The 24169-nt window shown below is 49.1% G+C and overlaps 1 protein-coding gene across 2 annotated transcripts; it reads left to right on the top strand.

The window, feature by feature from the left end:
* Positions 1 to 9946: 9946 nt before the first annotated feature.
* STIP1 (stress induced phosphoprotein 1) lies at positions 9947 to 22641 on the top strand. Of its 2 annotated transcripts, none has more exons than XM_045556228.1 (14): positions 9947 to 10089; positions 13133 to 13342; positions 14223 to 14364; positions 14524 to 14665; positions 15737 to 15905; positions 16933 to 17059; positions 17154 to 17256; positions 17538 to 17658; positions 18393 to 18489; positions 18629 to 18753; positions 21007 to 21043; positions 21261 to 21364; positions 21590 to 21762; positions 22158 to 22641. In XM_045556228.1, the coding sequence occupies exons 1-14, from the start codon at positions 10081 to 10083 to the stop codon at positions 22228 to 22230; spliced, it is 1632 nt and encodes a 543-aa protein (XP_045412184.1). In that variant the 5' UTR covers positions 9947 to 10080; the 3' UTR covers positions 22231 to 22641. The 2 variants fall into 2 exon arrangements, with proteins under 2 accessions (XP_045412184.1, XP_045412185.1); XM_045556229.1 differs by lacking the exon at positions 9947 to 10089 and adding an exon at positions 12153 to 12463.
* The last annotated feature ends 1528 nt before the right edge of the window (positions 22642 to 24169 follow it).

The following is a 24169-nucleotide window of genomic DNA, read 5'->3' as shown; positions in this document are numbered from 1 at the left end:
GACCACAGTACCCTTGGGGGTTTCCTGCTGCTGGTCTGAGATTTAGGACCAGAGCAGGACCCAGGAGAATTCTACCATATCCGTAGGAGCCCCAAGCTATTCCTCTTGATTTTAAAGCCCAGTGAGTCACTGTTTCTTGAGAGTCTTTCGAGTGGCAGCTCTCCTTGCTTTTACCCTACCATGCTTCTACTTTGTATTGCCCCATTTGGGTAGATGAGCTTCCATCCCTCCCCATCCCCGGTCCTCCTAGCTTCCTCCTGTGTGATGACAATTTTGCATTCCACCCCCATCCAGGTTGTAATGTGCTCTTCATATTTCACTTTAGTACCTGCCTACATTTCTTTTTACTATCTGTTTCATTGGCCATATTGTACAGTCATTATGTTGAGAGGTGTGTAAGGGAAGGATGGATTACGAGGTATTAAATGTCCAGAGCTTGTAGCTATAAACCTGAGCTTGGACCACAGAGGACACCCCTCCATCTGATTCCTCACAGTGTGGTTTGGGGACCATGTCAGGTGTCAGAAAGGCCTCAGTGATCCAGAGAGGGCCGGGCAGATGCTGAATGTTCTTATCCCACACTGCCTTCCCCCGGGGGAAGGGCCTCGTGGGCAGAGGGTGGCATCCCTGGAGCTGGCTGGGTGAGGGCTTTAGCTGTCCCTCCTCTGACTTCAGAGAAGCCCGGGGAAGGAGGTGGATGCTCAGGGCACATTTGGCTTGAAGTGCACAAAAACCTTTAAAAGTAATGTTTCTTGTAACAAATTTTAACAACATAGAAATAAAGTAAAAAGTGAAAGCCCCTGTTATGGCCTGAATTGTGTCCCCCAGATTTGTAAGTTAATACCCTAACCCCCCAGTAGTTCAGAATGTGACTATTTGGAGACAGGGCCTATAAAAGGCAATTAAGGTAAAACAAGGCCATAGGGTGGGCCCTAATCCAATCTGGTGTCCTTATAAGAAGAGCAAATTTGGACACACGAAGAGACACCATGCGTGCACAAGCACAGAGGAAAGGCCGCGTGAGGACACACGGCCGTGTGCGAGCCAAGGAGAGAAGCCTCAGGAGAAACCAGACCTGCCGACACCTTGATCTTGGGCTTCCAGCCTCCAGCACTGTGAGAAAACACACTTCTGTTGCTCAAGCCCCCCAGCTTGCGGTATTGTCACGGCAGCCCTAGCAAACAGATACAGCCTCACTCCTACTCCCAGGCCGCAGAGGCAGTTGTGGAGACTTTCTCCATGCATGTATAATGATATATGAAGATATACACACGTTTTATTTTTACAAAAATTGTGTTTGGCCATACGCACTGTTCCTCAACTACTAGGATCTGTTTTTTACTCACAGCACTTCTGACACCAAATGTGTAGGTTTTTTTTCCTCACATCGACCAATTCTCCAACACCATCTGGGTGTCCTACAATTCAATTCCATTCTGATACTATCGGTCTGGAGTTAGCATTAGATCCCACAAGTTAAAGGCTCGGTCCCACAGGAGTGCCCCCACTTCAGACGCCAGTAGCAAGTCCTGGCCCCCCCATACTTCTGACAAACTGGCTACAAATCTGGGGTTCCCATGACCCCCTCTTCCATAATTTGCTAGAATGGCTTGAAGAACTCAGGAAGACAATTTATTTGCTATTACCAGTTGATTATAAAGGACACCACTCAGGGACAGCCAGGTGGAACAGGTGGGCAAGGTGTGGCTGCCCTCTCTGGGGCGCCTCCGCCCAGCACCTGCATGCTCTCACCTGTGCGGCAACTCTCTGAACCCTGTCATTTAGGGGTTCTATGGCAGCTTCATTGCATAGGCTTGATTGATGAAATCACTGGCCACTGGTGATTAGCTCAATCTCCACCCCCCCTCCCCGGATGTGGAGGGGGAAGAAAGTTCCAACCCTCTAATCACGGGGTTGGTTCCTCTGGCTACCAGCCCCATCCTCCAGGAGTCACTGCATTAGCATGAACTCAGGTGTGGTGGAAAGAGGCCTGTTACGAATAACAAGGATGCTCCTGTCACCCCATCACTCAGGAATTACAGGGGGTTTAGGAGCTCCGGGCCAGGAACCCGAGGTGAAGCCCAAATACACATTTCTCATTGACTCACAGTATCGCAACCACTAACTCTCTTCATCCTACACAACCCATGGGCGTGCCGATATATACCCAAATGTTGGGTGTTTCACTCTCACTAATACTCCATCCTAGGAGGCAGCTTCATGTTTTCCAGCATCCTCCGTGGTTGGATTCGCAGGTTGTTGCTGTTCCTTTTGCTGTCCCAGACAGTGCTGCAGTGTACGTTCCGAGCCACCAGGGTGGGGTCACCTGCAGAATAAATTCCTAAGAATGGAAACACTTTTGGTGTTTTCAGAAGCTGTTACTCAGCGTGTTTCCCCCCAACAGCGGAGGAGAGGACGCATGCTCCACTCGCTCCCCACCACTTGCTGTTTCTCAAGAAACATGCTGGAAAGGAGCCAGTGGGGTTGGGATATTTGGATCTGAGGGTATCCAACAATTTGGCACAGAAAAGAAAAAGCAGAACAGGGAGTGAGGAGGCCCAGAGAGAAGGTCAGAGGGACCTTCTGGGAGAGGCTGAGGCACTGCCAGGGCAGCAGAGGGCGACCGGTTCCATTTGCTCATTCAACAAACACTAAGCACGGCCCACGTGCCAGGCCCCACGCTGGGGTCCAGCACATGGCAGTGAATGAAACAAGTCCCTGCCCTCACGTACCAGGTGGACACAAGGCATTTGAGAGAGTGCTAAGAGCTGGCAAGATAATGAGTTCAGAGAGCAGGAAACCCCTGAGGGAGGCCTGTGGAGTTCCTGGTGTTTGGATTTGAAGCTAATACCCTGGGGTGGCCGTAGGCTTGTAAGGGAGTGAGTGCGATCTGATTGGTCAGAGACCCCTCTGATGGGCGAGACTAGAAGGGGAGGGCCGGGCTGGAGCCCACTAGAGACAGCACGCCTGGGACAAGGCAGGGGCCTTGTGCATCACATCGAGGGCAGAAGAGTAGATGGAACACGCATGACACTGGGTCTCTCAAGCCCTTAGGGGTGACTTTCCTGGTTACCTATTGCTGTGTAACAAGCTACCTTGCTTTTGTGGCGGAAACAATGGCCATTTAATTCCATCTCTTGATTTTATGGGCTAGAAATTTGGTCAGGGCTCAACTAGGTATTCTTCTGCTCTATGTGGCTTCGCTAGCGTCACTCAGCGGGATTTACTGGAGGCTGGACTAGGCTGGAGGGCCCAAGACAGTCGCTTGCCAAGTGGCTAGCTTGGGCTTCCTCACCCCATGGTGGCCTCAGGGCGATCAGACTTCTTATGTGGTAGCACAGGAATTTAAGAGAGAGGACAGAGTGTCCCCAAAGACAGGAAGCAGTTTTATAAAGCTTGGAAACTGGCAAGGTGCTACTTCCTTTGTATTCTATTGGTCAAAGTAGCCCCAAGGTGCGTGGAATTTAAGGGTGGGGGGGGACATGGACCTCCCACTGTGCAATGGGAGAGGGGTGTCCATGAATTTGCACCATCTTTCATTTCCTGCAGTGACCCTTGACATTATTCTCTTGGCAGTGGGTGTCATGTTATATGCTGTGGTCGATTTAAGTCATTTCGTCATGTAGCAGGTTTCCCTCTCAAGCCCTAAGCTCAGGCAAGAAATGTCACTTCTTACACTTCTCAGCCTCAGCTCCATTGACATTTGGGGCCAAATGATTGTGGGGGGGCTGTTCTGTGCATTTTAGGATGTTCAGCAGCATCCCTGGGTGCTACGGCTCATTCACACACCACCTCAGTTGGGACAACCAAAAGTGCCTCCAGGCATTGCCAAATGACACCTGGGGACATCCTGGTTGAGGACTATTGCCTTGGGATCAACTTATTCTGACCCTAAGCCTCCAACTTACCCAGCTCTCAGGAAAATTTACCCCAGAAAACTGGGGCCCCTTCCGCATCCAGGTAGTCCCCAACTGGGAGAGCATGTGGTGCCCTAACCTTTGGGGAGAGCTCTGATGTGCCATTTTCCATGGCTGCTGCGAGGCCCTCACTGGCCCCACCTCGGTGGTCCCCTGAAATACAGAGGCTCTCCTCCCTTCCTCCACCCCCACACCTCATGTAGGCTACGGCCTGGGCACCCAGGCTGGGGGGCCCTTGCAAGATGTCTTACAACATTGTCCCCTCTGACTTTGGACACCTACCAGCTCCCAGAGCCAGCACTCTTTCCTGCCCCCAGTCAGAGGTAGGGGGTGGCTGGGAGGGTCCAGAGGGGGCTGCATCCAGCTGGCAGAGTTTGCTGATGGACTGAACGTGGGGTGGGGCAGAGAAGAGTCAAGGACACTTCCAAAGTTTTCAACCCGAACCACTGGAAGAATAGTGATGCCGTTGGCGAGAGGGAAGTCAAGGGAGGAACAGGTGTTTTTGTTTTGTTTTGGGGGTGGAGCAGGCTGGGGGAGAATCTTGGGAGCTCTGATTGGAACACATAGGAAGTTCATTAGCCATCCAAGCGGAGGGAGCAGGACAGACAAGTCTGGAACCTGGGCGTGACAGCTGAGCTGAGGATGGAATTACCGCAGTCAGCCAAGATGGTATTTATAGCCAGGGGCCTGGCTGAGATCACCAGGGAGCGGGTGTGGACAGTGAGGTAGTGAGGTCCCAGACTGGGCTCTGGGGCTCTCTGATTAATAATTATTAGATAATGATTACCATCATTTTATTCCTCGAAGCATCTGGCACAGTGCCTGGCTCTAACAATTTCACTGAACTGAGCAGAACTGAGGTCCTTTATTTCCCCACACTTTCCCACTGACCAGGATCCACCGTCCCTCTCAGCAGAAGAGCTAGAGGTTAGGATCACTTAGTTAAGTGTGAAATTAAAATATTCTTTAGGAGTATCTCGGAACCCAGAGTGAAATTTTGCTCTCACTGGGAGAAGGAGACTCAGGTTGTCTTAAATCCCCACTCCAGTGGTGAAAGTTCTTACAAAAACAAAAGCTCCAGGTTCCGCAGATCCCAGAATTCTGACCACACCCCTTCCCTCACCCCCACTGCCTCGCTAAGCCGAGCTCCAGCTGTTATTCTTCCCCACACTGAGAGATCTTTGGAGTTAGAATCTACTCTGCAGATACGGCCACCCTCACCCCTCAGGCTCCTTCTCGCAGTTGCCTCCACACAGCCCTCGCCATGCCGGTCCCCACCCCTGAGAGCAGCCACCTTGCATGAAGCCCTGGGGGCTGTGATGTGATGTGCTGTGTGGGCCAGGATGCCTCCGGTGGTGGTGCTCCTCTGCTCCAGGGACCTGGGAGGAGGGCGCTGGCTGACCTGGGGCCAGGAGAAGCTAAGAGCTAACACCTCTGAGTATTCAGAAGTGGCTTTACCGTGACACTACAGGAGCTTAAGCTTCAGGGCCTCCCACTGGCACCCCTTCCAAAGCCCCACATTTCTTTCTTTTTTTTTTTTTTTGAGACAGAGTCTCACTCTGTTGCCCAGGCTAGAGTGAGTGCCGTGGCATCAGCCTAGCTCACAGCAACCTCAAACTCCTGGACTTAAGCGATCCTCCTGCCTCAGCCTCCCGAGTAGCTGGGACTACAAGCATGCACCACCATGCCCGGCTAATTTTTTCTATATATATTTTTAGTTGTCCAGATAATTTCTTTCTTTTTTTTTTTTTTTTTTAGTAGAGACGGGGTCTCGCTCAAGGCTGGTCTTGAACTCCTGACCTCGAGCGATCCACCCGCCTCGGCCTCCCAGAGTGCTAGGATTACAGGCGTGAGCCACCGCGCCCAGCCCCATTTTTTATTTGTATGTTTCTTTCCTGAAAGCAACCTTTCATATTTGTATAAGATTTGGATCTGCCAAGTCCGGAGTCCACCCTGGATAGGTGATATTGTTCAATCTGCATAGTAACCTCGGGAAGTCCCCGGAGCCTCATCATACAGATGAGGACACTTGGAGCATAGAAAAGTCTTCTTTAGGTTTCTTGAAAATCCCAAATTCATCTCAGCCTCAGACCTGTTGGCCTGTCTGGAGCCCCATCCCTGAGGCCTTCTCTGACCACTCACCTCCAGGCACGCCCTCCTTCCCTGCCTCCAGGCGCGCCCTCCGTGCCTTCTGTTTCGGTAGCACTCGACACTTAGCATCATTTCTCCATTGATTTTCAACACATGCATGTGGTGCTTGCTCTGTAGTCAGGCACTGTTCTTTACGAGTTCTAAGTGCTTTACAAATATCAAATCATTTAAACCTCACAACTACTCTCATGTCAAAACTTTTTTTTTTTTTTGAGTCAGGGTCTTGCCCTGTCGCCTGGGCTAGAGTGCACTGGTGTGATCACAACTTGCTGCAACCTCTTCCTCCTGGGCTCAGACGATCCTCCTGCCTCAGCCTCCCGAGTAGCTGGGACTATAGGTGCCACCACCACAGCTGGTTAATGTTGAAACTTTTTATCACCATTTTAAAATGGAGGCAACTGAAACAGAGAGGTTAAGCAAGTTGCTTGAAGTTACACAGCTGATGAGTTTAAGTATCATCGGTCTCTCCCACTAGAAGACAAGATCCATGCGAGCAGAAGCTTCCTCTGCGGACTGCCCTGTTCACTGCCAGAGCCCCTGGACCAGACAGTGCATCGCACATAGTAGGACTATAAAAAAGGCGTGTGGGAGATGAGACCAGGCCCCATGGAGGGAGGAAGGGGAAAGAAGGCTGGAGAGAGGCTGTGGGAAGAGGATGGAAGGCCTGGAATTCCCGTTACAGATGGTCTGGAGGGCAGAAGTGGGACTGGCAAGCTCATGATGGCCTGAAGACAGTGCCAAGAAGATACGAAAGGTGTTATTGACAGATTTAATCTAGCAGATGAGAGAGAAAGCCAAAACCTCGGAGACACCCTTGACCTCCTTCCCCCATGCTCTAGTCCGATGCATCAGCAGATCCTGTCGGCATCTCTAGAAGAATCCAATCTTGTCACCCTTTCTCTGCTCCCACCCTGGCCCATGCCACCATCGTGGCTCCCCTGGATTACTGCAACAGCCTCCTAAGAGGTCTCCCTGCTGTCACCCTTCCCTCTTCATCCACACAGCAGCCAGAGGGGTCCTGATAAAAGTAAGTCACAGCAGGCCACTATTCTGCTCAAAACCTGCAAGCACGTTCCAGAGCGACAGTGGTCTCTAGCCCTGCGGGACCCAGCCCCTGCTTCCTTTTGGGACTGCTCTCCCCTTCCAGCTCTTGCCATTCCGGCCACCCCAAGGCAGTTCTGACCCCAGGGCCCTTGCATTTGCCGTTCCGGCTGCCTGCCAGGTTCTTCCCCCAGATTTCCATGAATCTTAGACCCTCACTTTCTTCGAGTCTGTTCTCAAATATTAGCTCCTCATTGGCGTCTGCCTGCCCCCAGGTGAAAATGCAACACCATGCCCCTCACCCAACACTCATTTTACCCCGTTCTTGCTTTATTTTTCTCCAGGGCATGTAAGCAGACATAATGTATACTTAAAAGTTTGCCCCCCCACCTGAGCGATTTTGTGAGTTTTGTTCATTGCATTTTCTCCAGTGCCCACAGTTATACCCGACACATAGTGGGGTGTTCAGTGATATTTGATGTGTTAACGGAAAAAAAGGCCAAACTCTATAAAATCATTTTAAAGAGATTTACTCTGAGCCAAATTTAAGGACCATGACCCTGGGCCAGGCTCAAGAAGCCTTGAGCAAGTGGACTCGCTGTGGCTGAGTTACAGTTTGGTATACATTTCAGAGAGACAAGGGTTACAGGTAAAGTCATAAATGGATACGTGGGAGGCATACATTGGTTTGACCAGAAAAGGTGGGCCATCTCGAAGGGGGAGGGGCTTCCAGGTTATAGGTGGGTTTAAACATTCTTTGACTTGTAATTGGTTAAAGACATAAAGTTTTGTCTAAAGGCTTGGAACGTTTTAACATAAGATGTTTTCAGAGATAAAGAGATAAGCCATGGACATATATTTGTTGTGTAAATTGAGCACCTACAGGTTTGTCTTGTATACCTTTAGGCCTGTTAATGGGTTACAAAAGATGTCTCCAAGAAGGGAGGGGAGCATGATGAGGCATGTCTGCCCTCCCTCCTCCTGGCAGGCAATTTAGTTTTAGGATATTCCTTTGGCCAAGAGGGGGTGCATTCAGTCAGCCGGTGGGGGGTGAGCCTTAAGATTTTATTTTATTCACAGATGAATTAATGAGTGCCTATTATGTGCAAGACACTGTAGGCGATGCACCAGGACCATGAGGATAAAGGAAAAGAGACACAAGGCCCTCAAGGCCCTAACAGAATGTGGCACCAATACCAAAGTCACTCATTTAATTTGTAACTGGATACATGCAGAGCTCACAGTGCTATGAAAGCAAATAACAAGTGGACAGAAATTAGGGTGCTTATTTGGGCAGGTTGTCAAGGAAGCTTGATAGCACATTTCAGCCTGGACGGTGGGAGAGTTGGTGGAAGAGGGACGCCAGCAGAGGGAACAGAGTGAAAGAGCCCGCCTAGTTCAAGGAAGAGATGTCAGTGTGGCTGGAGTTTGGTGCGGACACCGGGGGTCTGAGGAAAGGTGAGAAAAGCAGGCCCGCCACGTTAAGACAGGTCCTGAGCCCCATCCTACAGCCTAGAAGGGTCCTTCCTATACGAGGATTACCAGGTATGCGGATGGGCTGTCACTTGGTTGCAGTGTGCAACATGAAAAAGATACATCTGGGATAAAAGAGGAAGCTGCGGAGACGAGCTACTGGCATAGAGGGCACTTTAAACCCTGTTAGACAGCATTACGGAGATGGGGCAGAATGACACGGCAGGGCCCAAGACCCCCACCAAACCCCAGTTATGGGGGTCCTTTATCCACGAACCACACGCTGACCCCAGAAGCAGATGCAGCATTTTAATCCTGCAAGCCCATCTATTTTGGCGCCTTTCCACCTCTCTGCCGGCCCTGCCTCTGACATTTGTGGCTGGGATTCAAGGCAGTAGGTGGTCAAGTACCTCATTTGGCTCTTTGTTTCCTTTGCCCCTTTTACGCTAGAATAACGGGGGGAGGGAAGTCTCTTTCATAAAGTGCTTCCCGCAAGAACCCCCCCTGGGCCCTACATTACCAAACTATTTCCCCAAGGGCTCAGAGAGGGCGTGCGGCTCCACTGAGGACACCCAGCAGCCCAGCCCGCCCCGCCGCGATGGGATCCCGGGCCTGTCCAGCCCAAGCCTCCGCGCCTTCACAGCCGCGCGGCATTTGTGGAACACGCAGAACCCAACAGCCGGGATGCGGGGAGGGCCAGGGCCGAGGCCGGGGCGCCGGACAGCGCGGGCACCTAGCGGTCAAGGGCCAAGGGCTCCTGAGGCTGGCCGAGACGGTCACCCACCGGCTGGGACCCCAAGGCCGACTGCCAGGCCAGGCCCGGCCCTCCCGCCGGTGAGGAAAGGATCGCGTGGGCTGGAACTCGCGGCATGGCGCGGCGGGAAGCTACGCCGGGACCCGCACCTGCGGGAAGCACAGCGACAGAGAACGCCTGCAGCCCGGACTTCCATAAACCACTGGCAGGACTAACCCGCCTTTGAAGGGCAGCAGTTTAAGCCTATCAGCGCACAGTGTTGGCAACTCTCCGCCCAATTGAAATTCCTTTTATTCTGAGGGAAGTTCCGACATGGTGTCCAGCAGCCCAATGGGAGAGGTGGAAATTTCCAGAAAGAACAGGACCAATGGGCGCGGCCAGCTCGGTTACGATTGGCGGACCAAGCGACCAATCCGTGTCGCAGAAGTCTGCTCTTCGCTCCATTCGGACAGCCTGATCTAGGCGGGGCTTATTGACGGGCTCCCAATCCCGAGGTGCGGAGGAGGCAGGATTGAAGGAATTACTCTCCGATGTCCAATGAGAGGGAAGCAAACGTGATAGGCTGCACTTCAAGCCAATAGTAGAGGAGCACAGAGAGTCCCCCAGAAAAGTTCGACCAGTGAGGAGGCGAGGAAGGGGCGGGAGCCGGGGTCCCGGCAGCTTCTAGTAGGTTCCAGAAGGCGGCGCGTGCAGTTGGGAACGCGGATCGGACGGATTCGATTCAACGGGGTTCCGGGCCGGGCTATGGAGCAGGTGAAGGGGGAGGGGCGGGCTGAGGCGCGGGCGCTGCTCCGGGACCGGGCCGGGCCAGGCCGCGGTAGAGGGGCGGGGCGGGCGCCCGATCGGGGGAGCCTGGGCGGGGTGCCGGGGCCGGACGGAGCTGCGGTGGGGAGGCGAGAGCGTGAGGCCGCGGCCGGCGGGCAGGAGGGGTCTGTCGTGAGGCCCGGCCTCGGGCAGCGCCCATCGTCTCCTCCTCGGCGAGGAGGCCCCAGTTTGGGGAGAGTCTGCCGGGCGGGAAGACGGGCCGTGGCCGGGCCCGGGAGGTACCCGAGAGGTGGCGGCAGGCTAAGCGGGGGGATGGTGCGGCCGCACCGGGAGGGGTGGAGGTGGGCGAGGGACCGGAGTCACCGGAGAAGTGGCAATTTGGGGGATCTGAGACCGCCGAGGAGAAGCCACCCGGGACTTGGCCACGATTAACTTGGAGGAATTGAGGGAGTGGGGGCGGTAATACACCGCGAGTAGCTGAGGATCTTAGGAGCCCGGGACCCGGTTGTGCTAAATACTACTTTTCTGCGTCTGAGGAGGTCGGGGTGGGAGAGTGTTGAGTGCAGGTTTGACGAGCAGCAGGCCGACTGTGCCTGATGCAGAAGAGGGGAGGGTGCCTCAGAAGTCCTTGGAACGGATTCCATCTCTACCAGTGGTTTACAAATGTGTGCGGCCCTCCCCTCGTGTGTCTGTGTGATTGTGGAGTGACTGAGGACCGACGCTGCCAAAAGGTCGGTTTCTGGTTACACGGGGAGGACTTAGTGACTTCAAACAGTTTAGATTCTGTAGATGAGCAGCAAGAAGTTAAGTGCCTCCGCTCAGCGTTTTGAGGGGGCCAAGTTTGAAGCTGCTGTTTTCAGTGATTTTGTTGTGTTCTTAGTGGCCTGTAGTTGTGAAAGGCCTAGAGAGGTTTTGTTTCATTGGAAGCTGTCATTGAGCTGTAATGATTCATCGGAAAAAAAGAGAAAACAACTTACTTTTTTTGGTGTGATCTTTACAAAGTTGAGCCTTTTGCTGTAGTATAGCAATGGCTCTTTTAGGCAAAGCTGGGACCTTTTTACTTAGTTAAAAAAGAGTGAAAATGGAGAGGTTAATAAACTTTTTGTGCTTTGTAATAAATTGTATCTGAGATTAAATAGGTATAGTATAGGTGGAATAAAACACGGGTCTTTTACATTTAAGGAAGGGTCTGTTACTGCTGTTACAAAAATAGTTTTTAAAAAAAATCACACTACCCATTGTAGAAGTTGTATTTTACAAGTATATGCTCAGTCTGTGAACATCTGACTGCAGATTTACATCACAGTTGTACAGATGACCTGGCATTTAACCCCAGGTGTGTTAGAATCCACTGTTTTGAACCCATTCCAGAAAATAAACATGTGACTTCTGTACCTTTTGTTTTCATTTTGAACTGTTGAGATCCATATTCTAGTTTAGGAAATACTCAAGTTGGACAAATTTGAGTGTCCGAGAATTGTGTTTTTTTTCAATAGGGGCCTTTCAAATGAATCCCACAGTGATAACGCTTTTTACATTTAACCGAGTACATACATGCAACTGTATAACATTTAACAAAATAGTATTTACTATCATGTACACTGGGTGTTGGTAGTTTCTGTTCTACTTGATCTTTTAAAATGTTGATCATAACCTAGAGAATGGATTTCCTCACCCACTCACTGCAGGTCAGTATTCTGAAAAATGCTTTTCTAAAGAATAGGTAAGAACTTGAAGCTGTTTCTCAGTTTCTCAGCTGCCTCTTGACACCAGTTGAGTTTTGTAACTTTTTGCCTTTTGGTCTCTAAGGTTTTCATCCCTTCCTTAATTTGGCAGTTTTCTTTTGCCTTTTCTTTCTTCATCCTTTGAGACTTTCTAAGATCTCTCTGGTTGATGGAAGTTCCTGATTTTGGTGTATCTCTGGGTTCAAAAATCACTTCTCTCAAAATTCTTCCTTTCATCTATGTACTGGGTTTTGGGTGGATGAGAGCTATAAAGAAAGAAGGATTTAGTAACTTGAATGATGTAGTTGAATCTCACAGAATGTGTTTGCATCATCGACGCATTCGGAGCTTTTGAGGTGTGGCCCTCGGGTGGGCTGCTGTGGGGCACCTGACCTTTTGCCTGCTATCCCCAGTGAGGACCTTGTTCTGATAGGGCCCAAGCCCACTTCACTTTTTTAAACATTTTGTTATGTTCCTACTTCTTCCATGCAGAACGTTTGAGAGGATGGAGATTAAATCACAGTCCTGTTTCTTTATCCTTCTCCATCACCTTTGTAATATTTAAGCATGGCAAGAACCGATTGGGAGGGACCGGCTTTACTTTTACCCGTTAAGGAACAACATTGATCTACCACATGGTGACGTATTACCACATCGATAAATGGGAGAATGGTTCTCCTCTGGTGGGAGGAAGTGGTAGCCACGGGTGAGCATCTTGCCATCCTAAAGCCTTTGGGTCACTGGAAAGTGTCAGTGCACACCCAGTCCACTTTATTCCTGTCAGGAGTAGCTAGGCCTTTGCTCAGTTTATCATTTGAAAGCTTTGTAAATCTGTGGTGATTGAGTTTACTTTTAAATGAGAGGAACTTGTGCATATGTCCTGGAGCTTTAGAGTTCTCTCCCTTTTTGGGAGGGGTGAGGGACAGGATCTTGCTCTGTTGCCCTGGCTAGAGAGCAGAGGTTTCATCATAGCTCATTGCAGCCTTGAACTCCTGGGCTCAAGTGATCCTCCTGCCTTAGCCTCCTGAGTAATTGGGACTACATGTGCCACCACGCCCAGCCTGGAGTTGTTACTAATCCACACAGGAGCTGATGGAGAGTAGAGAGATGGGTTTTTTGCTCCTGCTTATTTTTTCTTTGCTGGCTCCCAAAGTGTGGGAAATGTAAATAAATTAACCTGTAGTTTCTCTCTTGTTATCTATAAAGTAATGTATTTGTTAATGACAGAAAAGACTGAGTGTCATCTAAAAACTTGGGACAAAATAGGCATATCATAGAGAAACTATGTGGGCTCCTTTTCTCCTTAGGTCAATGAGCTAAAAGAGAAGGGCAACAAGGCCCTGAGTGCTGGCAACATTGACGACGCCTTACAGTGCTACTCCGAAGCCATTAAGTTGGATCCCCAGAACCATGTGCTCTACAGCAATCGTTCTGCAGCTTATGCCAAGAAAGGAGACTACCAGAAGGCTTACGAGGACGGCTGCAAGACAGTTGACTTGAAGCCTGACTGGGGCAAGGTAAGCTGTGGGGGAGATGGGAATCTTCAGACCTTCCCCAGAAACGTCTTTTGGTAGTCTGAGGCATGCAGGCCTCCTGAGTTTCCTGGTTGTTTGTCCAGTAGACTGGTAGTTTATCACCCACCTACCACCTCCCTATTAGAGTATGTTCCTCAGAAAAGCGGCATGTTTCATCAGATCTAAGACACGCTGTAATATAGGCTCTATTTGTTGTACTACTAAGGAAGAAAATGGTGCCAAAGAAACTGACAACACTTGGTCAAATATGAATTGGGGCAGGAAGGGTGTGCATCTTTGCTCTTTGGCTCAACTCTTAAAATATCTTGAAGTTGGCATTGTATTCTACTCCTCTCCCTTTTTTCTCATTGGCCTTCATGTGAATATCCATTTTGTTCCATAAAATGTAAATTTTTTTTTTTTTTAGACAGAGTCTCACTCTGTTGCCCAGGCTAGAGTGCTGTGGCGTTAGCCTAGCTCAGAGCAACCTCAGACTCCTGGGCTTAAGCGATCCTCCTGCCTCAGCCTCCCAAGTAGCTGGGACTACAGGCATGCACCACCATGCCCGGCTAATTTCTTCTATATATTTTTAGTTGTCCAGCTAATTTCTTCCTATTTTTTAGTAGAGATGGGGTCTCCTTCTTGCTCAGGCTGGTCTCAAACTCCTGACCTTGAGTGATCCTCCCACCTTGGCCTCCCAGAGTGCTAGGATTACAGGCGTGAGCCACCTTGCCTGGCCTAAAAATGTGGAATAGTTTTTTTGTTGTTGGTGGTGGTGGTGGTGGTGGTTTTTTGGGGGGGGGGGGGGGGGTTTGAGTTCATCGTCTGGATTTACCTGTAGGTGTCCTTTATCATATTTTGTATCTTCCTTTGCTGATTTCAGGGCTATTCGCGAAAAGCAGCAGCTCTTGAGTTCTTAAACCGATTCGAAGAAGCCAAACGAACCTATGAGGAGGGTTTAAAACATGAAGCAAATAACCCTCAGCTCAAAGAGGGTTTACAGAACATGGAGGCCAGGTTGGCAGGTAGGCGCCACACACACTGTCTTCTTTCATTTTTATTGTTATTTTCTTAATGGGACTAATTTTGAGCCCCCTCTCCCAATGTCAGTCTACTAGGGTCTGGGAGCACAATAATATGAGTGAACCGATTTCATAGTGATGTGCTTTCCTTTATTTGGACAGAGAGGAAATTCATGAACCCTTTCAACACGCCCAATCTGTATCAGAAATTGGAGAATGATCCTAGGACAAGGACACTGCTCAGTGATCCTACCTACCGGGAACTGATAGAGCAACTACGAAATAAGCCATCTGACTTGGGCACGTAAGTAGAGATAGCGTGGTGACTCTTTAGAAATTGGCGAGAACCTTATGCTGTCTTCCTGGAACCCTGTGGCAGAGGGTAAGGGTTTCCTGGTCTAGATTCTGCCTTTGCTTTTTCTCCAAAGAACAGTAGAGGTTTGGTTGGTTGTTTTGTATATATATGTGCGTGTAATTTTTTTTTTTTTCTTAAAGAGACAGTTTTCGCTCTGTCTCTCAGGCTGGTGTGCAGTGGTGCAATCATAGCTCATTGTAACCTTGAAATCCTGGGCTCAAGTGATCCTCTCGCCTTAGCCTCCTGAGTAGCTGGGACTACACGCGTGTACCACCACACCTGGCTATTTTTTTTTCCCCATTCTTTTAGAGATGGGCCCAGGCCCGATCTTAAACTTCTAGCCTCAAGCAATTCTACTGCCTTGGCCTTCTGAGTAGTTGGGATTACAGGCATAAGCCACCTCGCTATTTGTGTTTCAGCCCCCTGCTTTCCATACTCATAGGCCCTGCTGTCTCTCTTGGTATATTGGAGTAGAAACAAGGTTGAAAAGAACATCAGATATGTAAAGATGTGTCTGTAAACTTTGTACTGGTATCTGTCTCTGTCTGAATCCCCTGGCTCCTGAGATGAGATTGGGATGCATATGTATAATAACTCATCTCTTTGTATCTGCTGGCCTCAAGGAATGAATTTGATCTCTGGGACTTCATTTCAGATGGAATGCGTTTTTTTTTTGGAGACAGAGTCTCACTCTATCACCCAGGCTAGAGTGCAGTGGCTTCATCATAGCCCACTGCAACCTCAAACTCCTAGGCTCAAGCAATCTTCCTGCCTCAGCATTCCCAGTAGCTGAGACTACAGGCCTAGCTAATTTTTTAAATTTTTTTGTAGAGATGAGGTCTCACTATTGCCCAGGCTGGTTTGGAACTCCTGGTCTCAAGTCTTCCTCCTGCCTCAACCTCCCAAAATGTTAGGAATACAGGCATGAGCCACTGCCCGGCCGTAAATGAGAGTTTAAGATAGGTTGTGAGGAAGAATAATTGCTGATTTCTTTCTCTTTTTAAAAACAATCTGTACTAGGAAACTACAAGATCCTCGTGTCATGACTACTCTCAGTGTCCTCCTTGGAGTCGATCTGGGCAGTATGGATGAGGAAGAAGAGGTTGCAACACCACCTCCTCCTCCTCCCCCCAAAAAGGAGACCAAGCCAGAGCCTATGGAAGAAGATCTTCCAGAGAATAAGAAGCAGGTCTCATTTTCTTTTCTCTTCCTTGTCTTATATTTATAAGAAACAAGTCAACGAGAAATCCATATAACGACATTTGTAGACTTTGGATGGCTATAATTATTTTTGAGTGCTTAGTACATGTTAGCTTCTTGCTGTTATTAATTAGAATGGTCGATATGTTAAAAGACCAAGTTCACAGATGATTTTCTAGGAATCATGTATTTCAAGGATTTCTAGCAATGGGAGCTACTCTTCCATAGTCACCATAGCTGCTGCATTGCTGCCAGCCTGGATCTTGGTCAGGACAAGTCAGTAAAGTTGTGTGTCCTTGTCGTGACCCAGAAGAACGTTGTCTGCATCAGTCCTTGGGCTTTTGCCTCCTGGCTGGATGTGGCATGTAGTTGAATGTTGTCCATTTAGCAACATTGTTCCAGAGCAGGAGGCATGTGCCTAAACGATTTTATTTCCCTTCTTGTAAACGGGAGCAGCAGATTGTTGCCAAATTTAGCACCTTTAAATGGGTGAGCGTTGGTTGCTCAGGGTGTCTCAAAACTGGAAAAAGGCCCTACAGTGTGGGTGGTTGCGAGCTCTGCTGAAGACTCCTGCCACCATTACAGCCCCTTCTCCTAATCCTCTCACCACCCCGTCTGCTGCTGTTCTCTGATAACTAAGACGGCCCTGAGACAGCCACATGACAGAAACTACTTGCTGCAGCCTCTCTGAATAAAGCCTGGTCCAGAACTGTACTGTCCCCACCAGTTGCTTCATTTTGAAGGGGTTTCCTCTCCCCTAAAGAAGCCCTCTACTTTCTGCCAAAGATAACAGGAGAGTAGGTGGGAAGAGGGGAATTTCAGAGGAAGCAAAAATGAAATAAGTTAATTCTTGACTGTGCTAAGTCTGTAGCTGATTGATGAGGCCTTTGGGTATGGAGAACTTGCTTCCATACGATAGTTGCATGTGGCATTTCAGTACCCATGACAATTCATAAACTTGCTTTGTCATCTGGGTTAGATTTGCTCAGCGCTCACTTCTCCCAAACCCTGTCTAGGCACTGAAGGAGAAAGAGTTGGGGAATGATGCCTACAAGAAGAAAGACTTTGACACAGCTTTGAAGCATTACGACAGAGCCAAGGAACTGGACCCCACCAACATGACGTACATTACCAACCAAGCAGGTGAGGCCCGGAAACAAGGGGCAAGAGAGTTGCTGGGTGTTCCTGAGGGAAGAAGCAAGGACTGACTGTTCTTCTTCACCATCCTGCCCGGCAGCGGTATACTTTGAAAAGGGCGACTACAATAAGTGCCGGGAGCTTTGTGAGAAGGCCATCGAAGTGGGGAGAGAAAACCGAGAAGACTATCGACAGATTGCCAAGTATGCTCCACCTTGCAATACCTTGAGTAGCATGGAGAGTTTGCTGTCCAAGACTTACGTTTTCCTGCATGGGGAGGAGGGGTGCTGGCTACAGAGCCTGCTGTGTTAAGAAGGGGTTGCAAAGGAGGTCACAGGAGCCCAGATAAGAGATATTTAAAGGCCACAGTGCCCTAGCAGTGATGTGGGCCTTGTTTTCAGTTGCAGGTGCATTTTCTTTACAGGGTCTAATCCTGTCTCTGGCCTTGTCCTCAGCAAATAATTTTTCCCTCTTGTCTTTCCAGAGCTTATGCCCGAATTGGCAACTCCTACTTCAAAGAGGAAAAGTACAAGGATGCCATCCATTTCTATAACAAGTCTCTGGCAGAGCACCGAACCCCAGATGTGCTCAAGAAATGCCAGCAGGTGGGTATGAAAAGAATAAGGAGTGTTTTGTTCTTTCTTAGTAATTGAGTATTGTTCTTTATTCTTTCATTTGCTGTTGTAATCATTATTTAATCATGAGCCTTAAATTTTTTTAGGTAGTAACTTTGGTCATCTCATATGATTCTGCTCTTGTTATTTTTTTGAGACAGGATCTGTCTCTGTTGCCCAGGCTAGAGTGCAGTGGTGTCACCGTAGCTCACAGCAACCTCAAACTCCTGGGCTTGAGTGATCCTCCTGCCTCAGCCTCCCGAGTAGCTGGGGCTACAGGTGCACACCACCATGCCTGGCTAATTTTTCTATTTTTTTTAGAGACTGGGTCTTAGTACGTTGCTCAGGCTAGTCTTGAACTCCTGGACCCAATCGATCCTCCCGCGTCAGCCTCCCAAAATCCTGGGATTACAGGCGTGAGCCACCATACTCAGCCTGCTACTGTCATTTAATGTTGACAACATGTAGGAAATGATCAAGCTTTTTTGCAGTTCTTGTTTTTATTAGCTAAGATTTCATCCTTAAACTTGTTAATATTGTGGACTAGTGCAGTGTTATGGTTCTTACTGTAACCTAATATTCTCTTGTTTTTCTACAACCAAAGTGATGTATGTTACACCTTGACAGCAGTACTCTTTAAAAATTGAAATCCTAGTCAGGCTTTTTAGACTGGTATTTATATGTTTAGGGGAATTTAAAACTATCCCAGGAATTATTTTCCTTAGGCAGAGAAAATCCTGAAGGAACAAGAGCGGCTGGCCTACATAAACCCTGACTTGGCTTTGGAAGAGAAGAACAAAGGCAATGAATGTTTTCAGAAAGGTATTACCCGCAGCTCAGATTGGGGTGGGGTTGTTGGTAAGAGTGGTGCTTCCTATGCCTGACTGTGGGGGAAATAGGGCCTGATGGGAGATAGTGGTTTTTTGCTTTTTAAAAAATAGTCCTTATTTTCCCTACCCAGGGGACTATCCCCAGGCCATGAAGCATTATACAGAAGCCATTAAAAGGAATCCACGAGATGCCAAATTGTACAGCAATCGAGCTGCCTGCTACACCAAACTCCTGGAGTTTCAGCTCGCGCTCAAGGTGAGATCTGGAAATGGGGGCAGCCATGATTGTAAACCTGGGCGTGGAACGTGTTTTCCCTCTTCCTGTTCTCATCAACTTTGATCGCATCATGGTGTTGCGCATATATGTAAAATAGGGGACATGTATTTACCTGGTGCTGGCCCTGGGAGTTATAAGAGGTTGGGAGTTCTTGGGAAAGTGGGTCCTCTCCACCTTCCTTGAACCTTGATCCTTTTCCCTCCCCATTATCCTTCCTCTCGTTTTTTTTGTTTTGCCTTTTCCACCATTTTTAGATACAGTTAGTGGCATTAAGTTCATTCACGTTATTATGCAGCCATCAGCACCATCCTTCTCCAGAACTTTTTCATCTTCCCAGATTGAAACTCTGTACCCATTAGACGCTGATTACCTATTACCCCATCCCGGATCCCCTGGTAACCCCTATTTTTTTTGTTTCTATGAATTTGACTACTTAGGTACCACTACAGGTGGAATCCTGCAATATTTGTCTTTGTGACTTTTCTTCACTTAGCATAACGTGTTGAAGTTTTATCCATGTTGGAGCATGTATCAGAATTTTCTTCCTGTTTAAGGCTGTATCATCTCTCACTTGTATACGCCTCGTTTTGTCTCTATCTATCCGTCCATGGACACTGTTTTGTTTCTGCCTTTTACTTACTGTGAATAATGCTGCTGTGAACGCGGGTGTACAAATACCTGTTGAAGTCCCTACTTTCAGTTCTTCTGGGTATGTGCCCAGAAGTGGCGATGCTCAGTCATGTGGTATCTGTGTTTAACTTTTTGAGGAACCACCATACTGTTTACTGCAGCAGCCACACCATCCTTCCTCATGCTTTTTCAGTTTAGCTAGGTAGTTCTCAGTCACATCGTGTGTGGTAACATATGATTGTGCTTGACACTGTGGGTGAGTTGTCGTGATCATTCTCTTAAATATGAGCCACTGTGTCTGTCAGCAATTTAGCTGTTTTCTAGCAGATAGATATGCCTAGACCATGTTGTGGGAAGGGGACCAAATGTGACCTGTCTAGAGACACCCATACCCAGGTCCATGTTGGTTTTCCTCTTTGATGTGACTGTCTTCTGGATCTGGAGCTGACCTAGAGACACCACTGCTGCTGGTAGAATTGTACAGGGGTAATGTCAAAAGCATATTGGTTTGTGAAGCAAAGCATAGAGGTTGTCACGTGGGAGGCAGGATGGCTCTTTGCCAGTTATGCACTTGGGAAGAAGAATGGCTGCAATCACTGGTGGTTTCACAGCTTCTTGGAAGAGTTGGGATTAGGCCCAGGTGTGCTTACTCTATTGCATAGCATTCTTTTTCTTCATAATTCTTATGAAGAATTAACAGTGAATGCCTGGTGTATTCTCCACCTCTGTTGAACAATTAAATATCAACACATCTTCGCCGAACCATTTGTGAAAGGAAATTGGTTATGTGTTTTGGCACTTGGAATTAGACCTCTGAATTCTTGTGCATGCATCTTCTGAAATGACTTTCCCTATCTAGTCACAATGCTGTCAAGCACACCTGGTAACCTCAGAGCTAATGCTTTCTTCTCTCTGTCACATTCAGATTTCTCCACTGGTCCACAACCACATTTTAACACATATGAGTTGAATTTCACTTAAGCTAGTTTTGAGCGCGGTGCTGCGTGAAGCAAAACCCTGCAGTTGGTTCATGAATATCTTGTTAATGTTGCTTATTGTTAAAATTAATATTGACAGTTTAATTTGAAAAGCATGGATTGTGTTGCATATAACTCATGCACAGAAAACAATAAAACTGACAAATTAGAAAGGATGGTTTTGTTCTGATAAAAACACTGAGGCCCCAGGGGAAAATTTTTTTTTTCTAGTGTGGCAGTCAATGTGTTAAACCTCTTAGTAGCAGGGTGCCTGCATTTCATCTGCTTGTCATTTTCTCTTTAGTTTGTCAGACTAGAAGTATCCCTGCCTTTTTGTGCTTTTGATAACATCAGCCTGTTGCAGAGTCCAGGCCATTTGTCTTATGTGAGATGGTCCATCATCTGAAGTTGTCTCTTCTGGTGGCGTTGCCTCACTTTCTCCTGTGTCGTCATCCTGCTTAACCTATTCAGTAACCCAGGTGGCAGAACTGAGGAGCACCAGAGGCAAAAGCAGAGTCCTCTGTGGTGGTGCTGGGGCAGTGAGAGTGGGAATTCTCCCCGACTGAGCTGCCGAGGCGCTTCTCTAACGCAGGGAGCCTAATGCTTTTTTGCTGCTTTCTCCTAGGACTGTGAGGAATGTATCCAGCTGGAGCCAACCTTCAGTAAGTGCCTTTCTGCTGCCTCTCCCCTGTCCCCTGCCTCTGGCCAAAAGATTAGAGAAGGAAAGGGCAAGTCTTTGTCCATCTGCATGTTCTTGGGGGCTTGTAGCATCTGGGACCAGCATGAGCAGAGGTGAGGGGTGTTGGTGCACAGTCGGAGAGATGTGAGAAGCACCTGCGAGGCTGTGTTTGGATAATGCCTCACCTGTCCTGTTTGCAGTCAAGGGTTATACACGGAAAGCAGCTGCCCTAGAAGCGATGAAGGATTACACAAAAGCCATGGATGTGTACCAGAAGGCACTAGACCTGGATGCCAACTGTAAGGTGGGGCTGCTTCTGGCCTCCCATGGGCTCTCCCTGTCTCTGTTTTCCTTTGGGTCTTTTCCACGTTCACTCACTCATCTTCCCTGTCACCCCCATTTCTCTTCATGTCAATTTCTCTCTTGTGCGCTCTTTTCCCTTCTCAGTTACCTTTGGCATCTTGGACCTTCTGAGGCACTGAGCCAGGCAGTGCTGATGTCCTTCCCCTCTGTCTTTTCTGCACTGCAGGAGGCGGCAGACGGTTACCAGCGCTGCATGATGGCCCAGTACAACCGACACGACAACCCGGAAGATGTGAAGCGGCGGGCTATGGCCGACCCTGAGGTGCAGCAGATAATGAGTGACCCGGCCATGCGGCTCATCCTGGAGCAGATGCAGAAGGACCCCCAGGCACTCAGCGAGTAAGTAGAGTTGGGGGAGACAGCCTTGCAGGGAAGCGGGAGGAAAAGCAGTTAGATGAGAAGGCAGGTGGGGGCATGATCAGTCTGGGTGGGATTGAACAGCTTAAAGGGTGGCAGTGGGTGGCGAGCTGGAAGGGCTTCGTCTGCATGTTAGTCGTGATAGCTTAAATGGTCATTTGGAAAAGCCACATCCCTGTTTTGCTGGGAGAAAAGTCTTGGCTTCAAACCGTGTGCATGGGCTTGAAGGAGGGTGGCGCAGTTCTGTGTGGAGGAGAAGGCCTTGCAGCGCCTCCACGGACTCCGTGACCCTGGTGCCTCCGGGGCGGTTGTGAATTGGGGCTTGCTCTGAGAGCAAGGTTAAGTCTCATTTCAAGTAACTGCCTCTTTGTCCTCAGACACTTAAAGAATCCTGTAATAGCACAGAAGATCCAGAAGCTGATGGATGTGGGTCTGATCGCCATTCGGTGATGACTTGGTCATCCCCCCCTTCCCTTCACCCTTGTGTGGAAAGAGGGCTGGGACCGCGGCCAGCAGCGCGGAGCAGAAGGGAGAGAAGGGGGAGAGAACAGCTTATCTCTATATATTTATACATACCTACGCGGAAGATCCAGAGACTTGTACTCGCATCATTCGTGCAGCCGCTGCCTCTGGGCCCTCCCAGCACACGCATGGTCTCTTCACTGCTGCCCTCGAGTTCCATGTCTTTTCCCTGCCCCTCAGTGGCTGCTCTCCCATAGTTGGTTATTTTTTATTTGGGGCAGTGGGCATGTGTGGGAGGGGAGGGTGTTCTTCCCAGCCTCAGGTCCAGCTGTCTTCACATTGTTAACTCCAGGGCCCCTTCTCCAATAAAACAAGCCTGTCGGGCGTGGTTACATGTTACTTTGGTCTTGAGTGATTTTTTTTGCCAAAAGACTACCCTGCAGAGATGGTGCCCTGAACTGGGAGAGGTGTGACTGTGGCCTGACCAGCCTGGGAACCTGAGCCTGGCTGTTTCTTCCAGTTCTGAAGTAGGTTGGATCATCGTCAACGCTAGACTCCGCGGCTTTGTCCAAGGCGGCCGCTAGATGGTGCTGTCACTCAGTGAACAGCTGAGAGGGAACCTGGAGGCTCCCCTAGGGCCAGCGGCACCAAAGAGGTTGGGAGATTTGAGGTGATCCCTGTGTTAATTCTCCACACTCTAATCTTAAAATCGGAAACTAGGTAGATCCAGAGAACACTAGGTCCATCCCAGGAACCAAAAAGGATGTGAGAGATGTTCAGACATCTTGGGGGAGGTCACTCCTACTGTCAGCTGCTGTGTCGGGTTTAGGAGTTGCATCATGGTTTCACGGCTCATCTTAAAGGACTTAGTCAGAGATTAAAGGACTAAGCTTTAGTGACACTTTTCAGCCAGGTGACGCCTGTAATCCTAACACTTTGGGAGGCCTAGGCAGGAGGATCCTTTGAACCCAGGAGTTCGAGACCAACCTGGACAACATCTCCACAAAAAATAGAAAAATTAGATGGCGTTTTGCACACGCCTATCTATATAGTCTAGCTACTGAAGAAGCTGAGGCAGAAGGGTCACTTGAGCCCAGGAATTTTTGCAGTGAACTATGGTGGTGCCACTGCACTCTAATCCAGGCAACAGAGCCAGACTTTGTCTTAAAATATAAGGATAAATAATAATTACACTTTTCGATGATTGCAACAGACTTGTAAAACTCTTCCTGCACTGAGGACGCTTCTGGGGCAGGAGTAAAACTTCCTTATTTGCTCCCAGAGTGCTGCTTTCTGGGCTAGGAGGGCCCTGAGACTGCAGCTGGCTGGACTTCCTCTGCCTCTTGAGTTTCATAAGCCAGGCTTTCCTCTGGGAACCCCCGGCAGGCCCCTCCCCCACCTGGGTGGCCTGGCTGAGACAGCCACAGGGGTTCTGGTTCTGTTGCTGTTGTCTTCTGAGGCTCTGTTGCCTCCAGCACCCAGTGTGCACCGGAAAGGCCAACTGCTGTGCACAGCTGCCAGCTCTACTGGAGCTGCATCCTCGGGCAGGTGGTGGGCAGGAAGGTGGCCCCAGAGATCCTCTGAGGTGACCCTGAGCATGGACTTGATAGGAGTGAGCCTCGTGGGTTTTCAGGAAACAACGTTGCTAGTGGAGGGACAGAGTGGAGGTGCCGTGCTCGAGGCCGGGAGACCTGGGGGTGGGGTAGCGAGGTTGCGAATGATCAGGGCCAGTTCTGTTCACGGGCTCACCTGGACAGCTCTGAGGTTGACAAGTTTGGAAATATCTCTGTTTGGGGGTAGGAACAACTTTAAAAGGAACTCTTTTCTCTCGGAGCCCTCAGGGATCTTTGGTTGATGGGACAGCCTGCGCTTGTTCTTACATAACCTGGATCCAGTCCTTCAGCTCTCTGCTCTCCGTCTGGCACCC

The sequence above is a fragment of the Lemur catta genome, chromosome 7, assembly GCF_020740605.2.
Source record: "Lemur catta isolate mLemCat1 chromosome 7, mLemCat1.pri, whole genome shotgun sequence".
Lineage (NCBI taxonomy): Eukaryota > Metazoa > Chordata > Mammalia > Primates > Lemuridae > Lemur > Lemur catta.
The sequence above is the reverse complement of the archived record's forward strand: the minus strand, read 5'-3'. Positions and strand labels throughout refer to the sequence as shown.

Excerpts from the sequence above, each read along its gene's own strand:
- STIP1 (XM_045556228.1), top strand. Across the intron at positions 18,490-18,628 it reads CAATGAATGTTTTCAGAAAG|GGGACTATCCCCAGGCCATG; the intron begins GTATTACCCGCA and ends TTCCCTACCCAG. Across the intron at positions 21,763-22,157 it reads GACCCCCAGGCACTCAGCGA|ACACTTAAAGAATCCTGTAA; the intron begins GTAAGTAGAGTT and ends CTTTGTCCTCAG.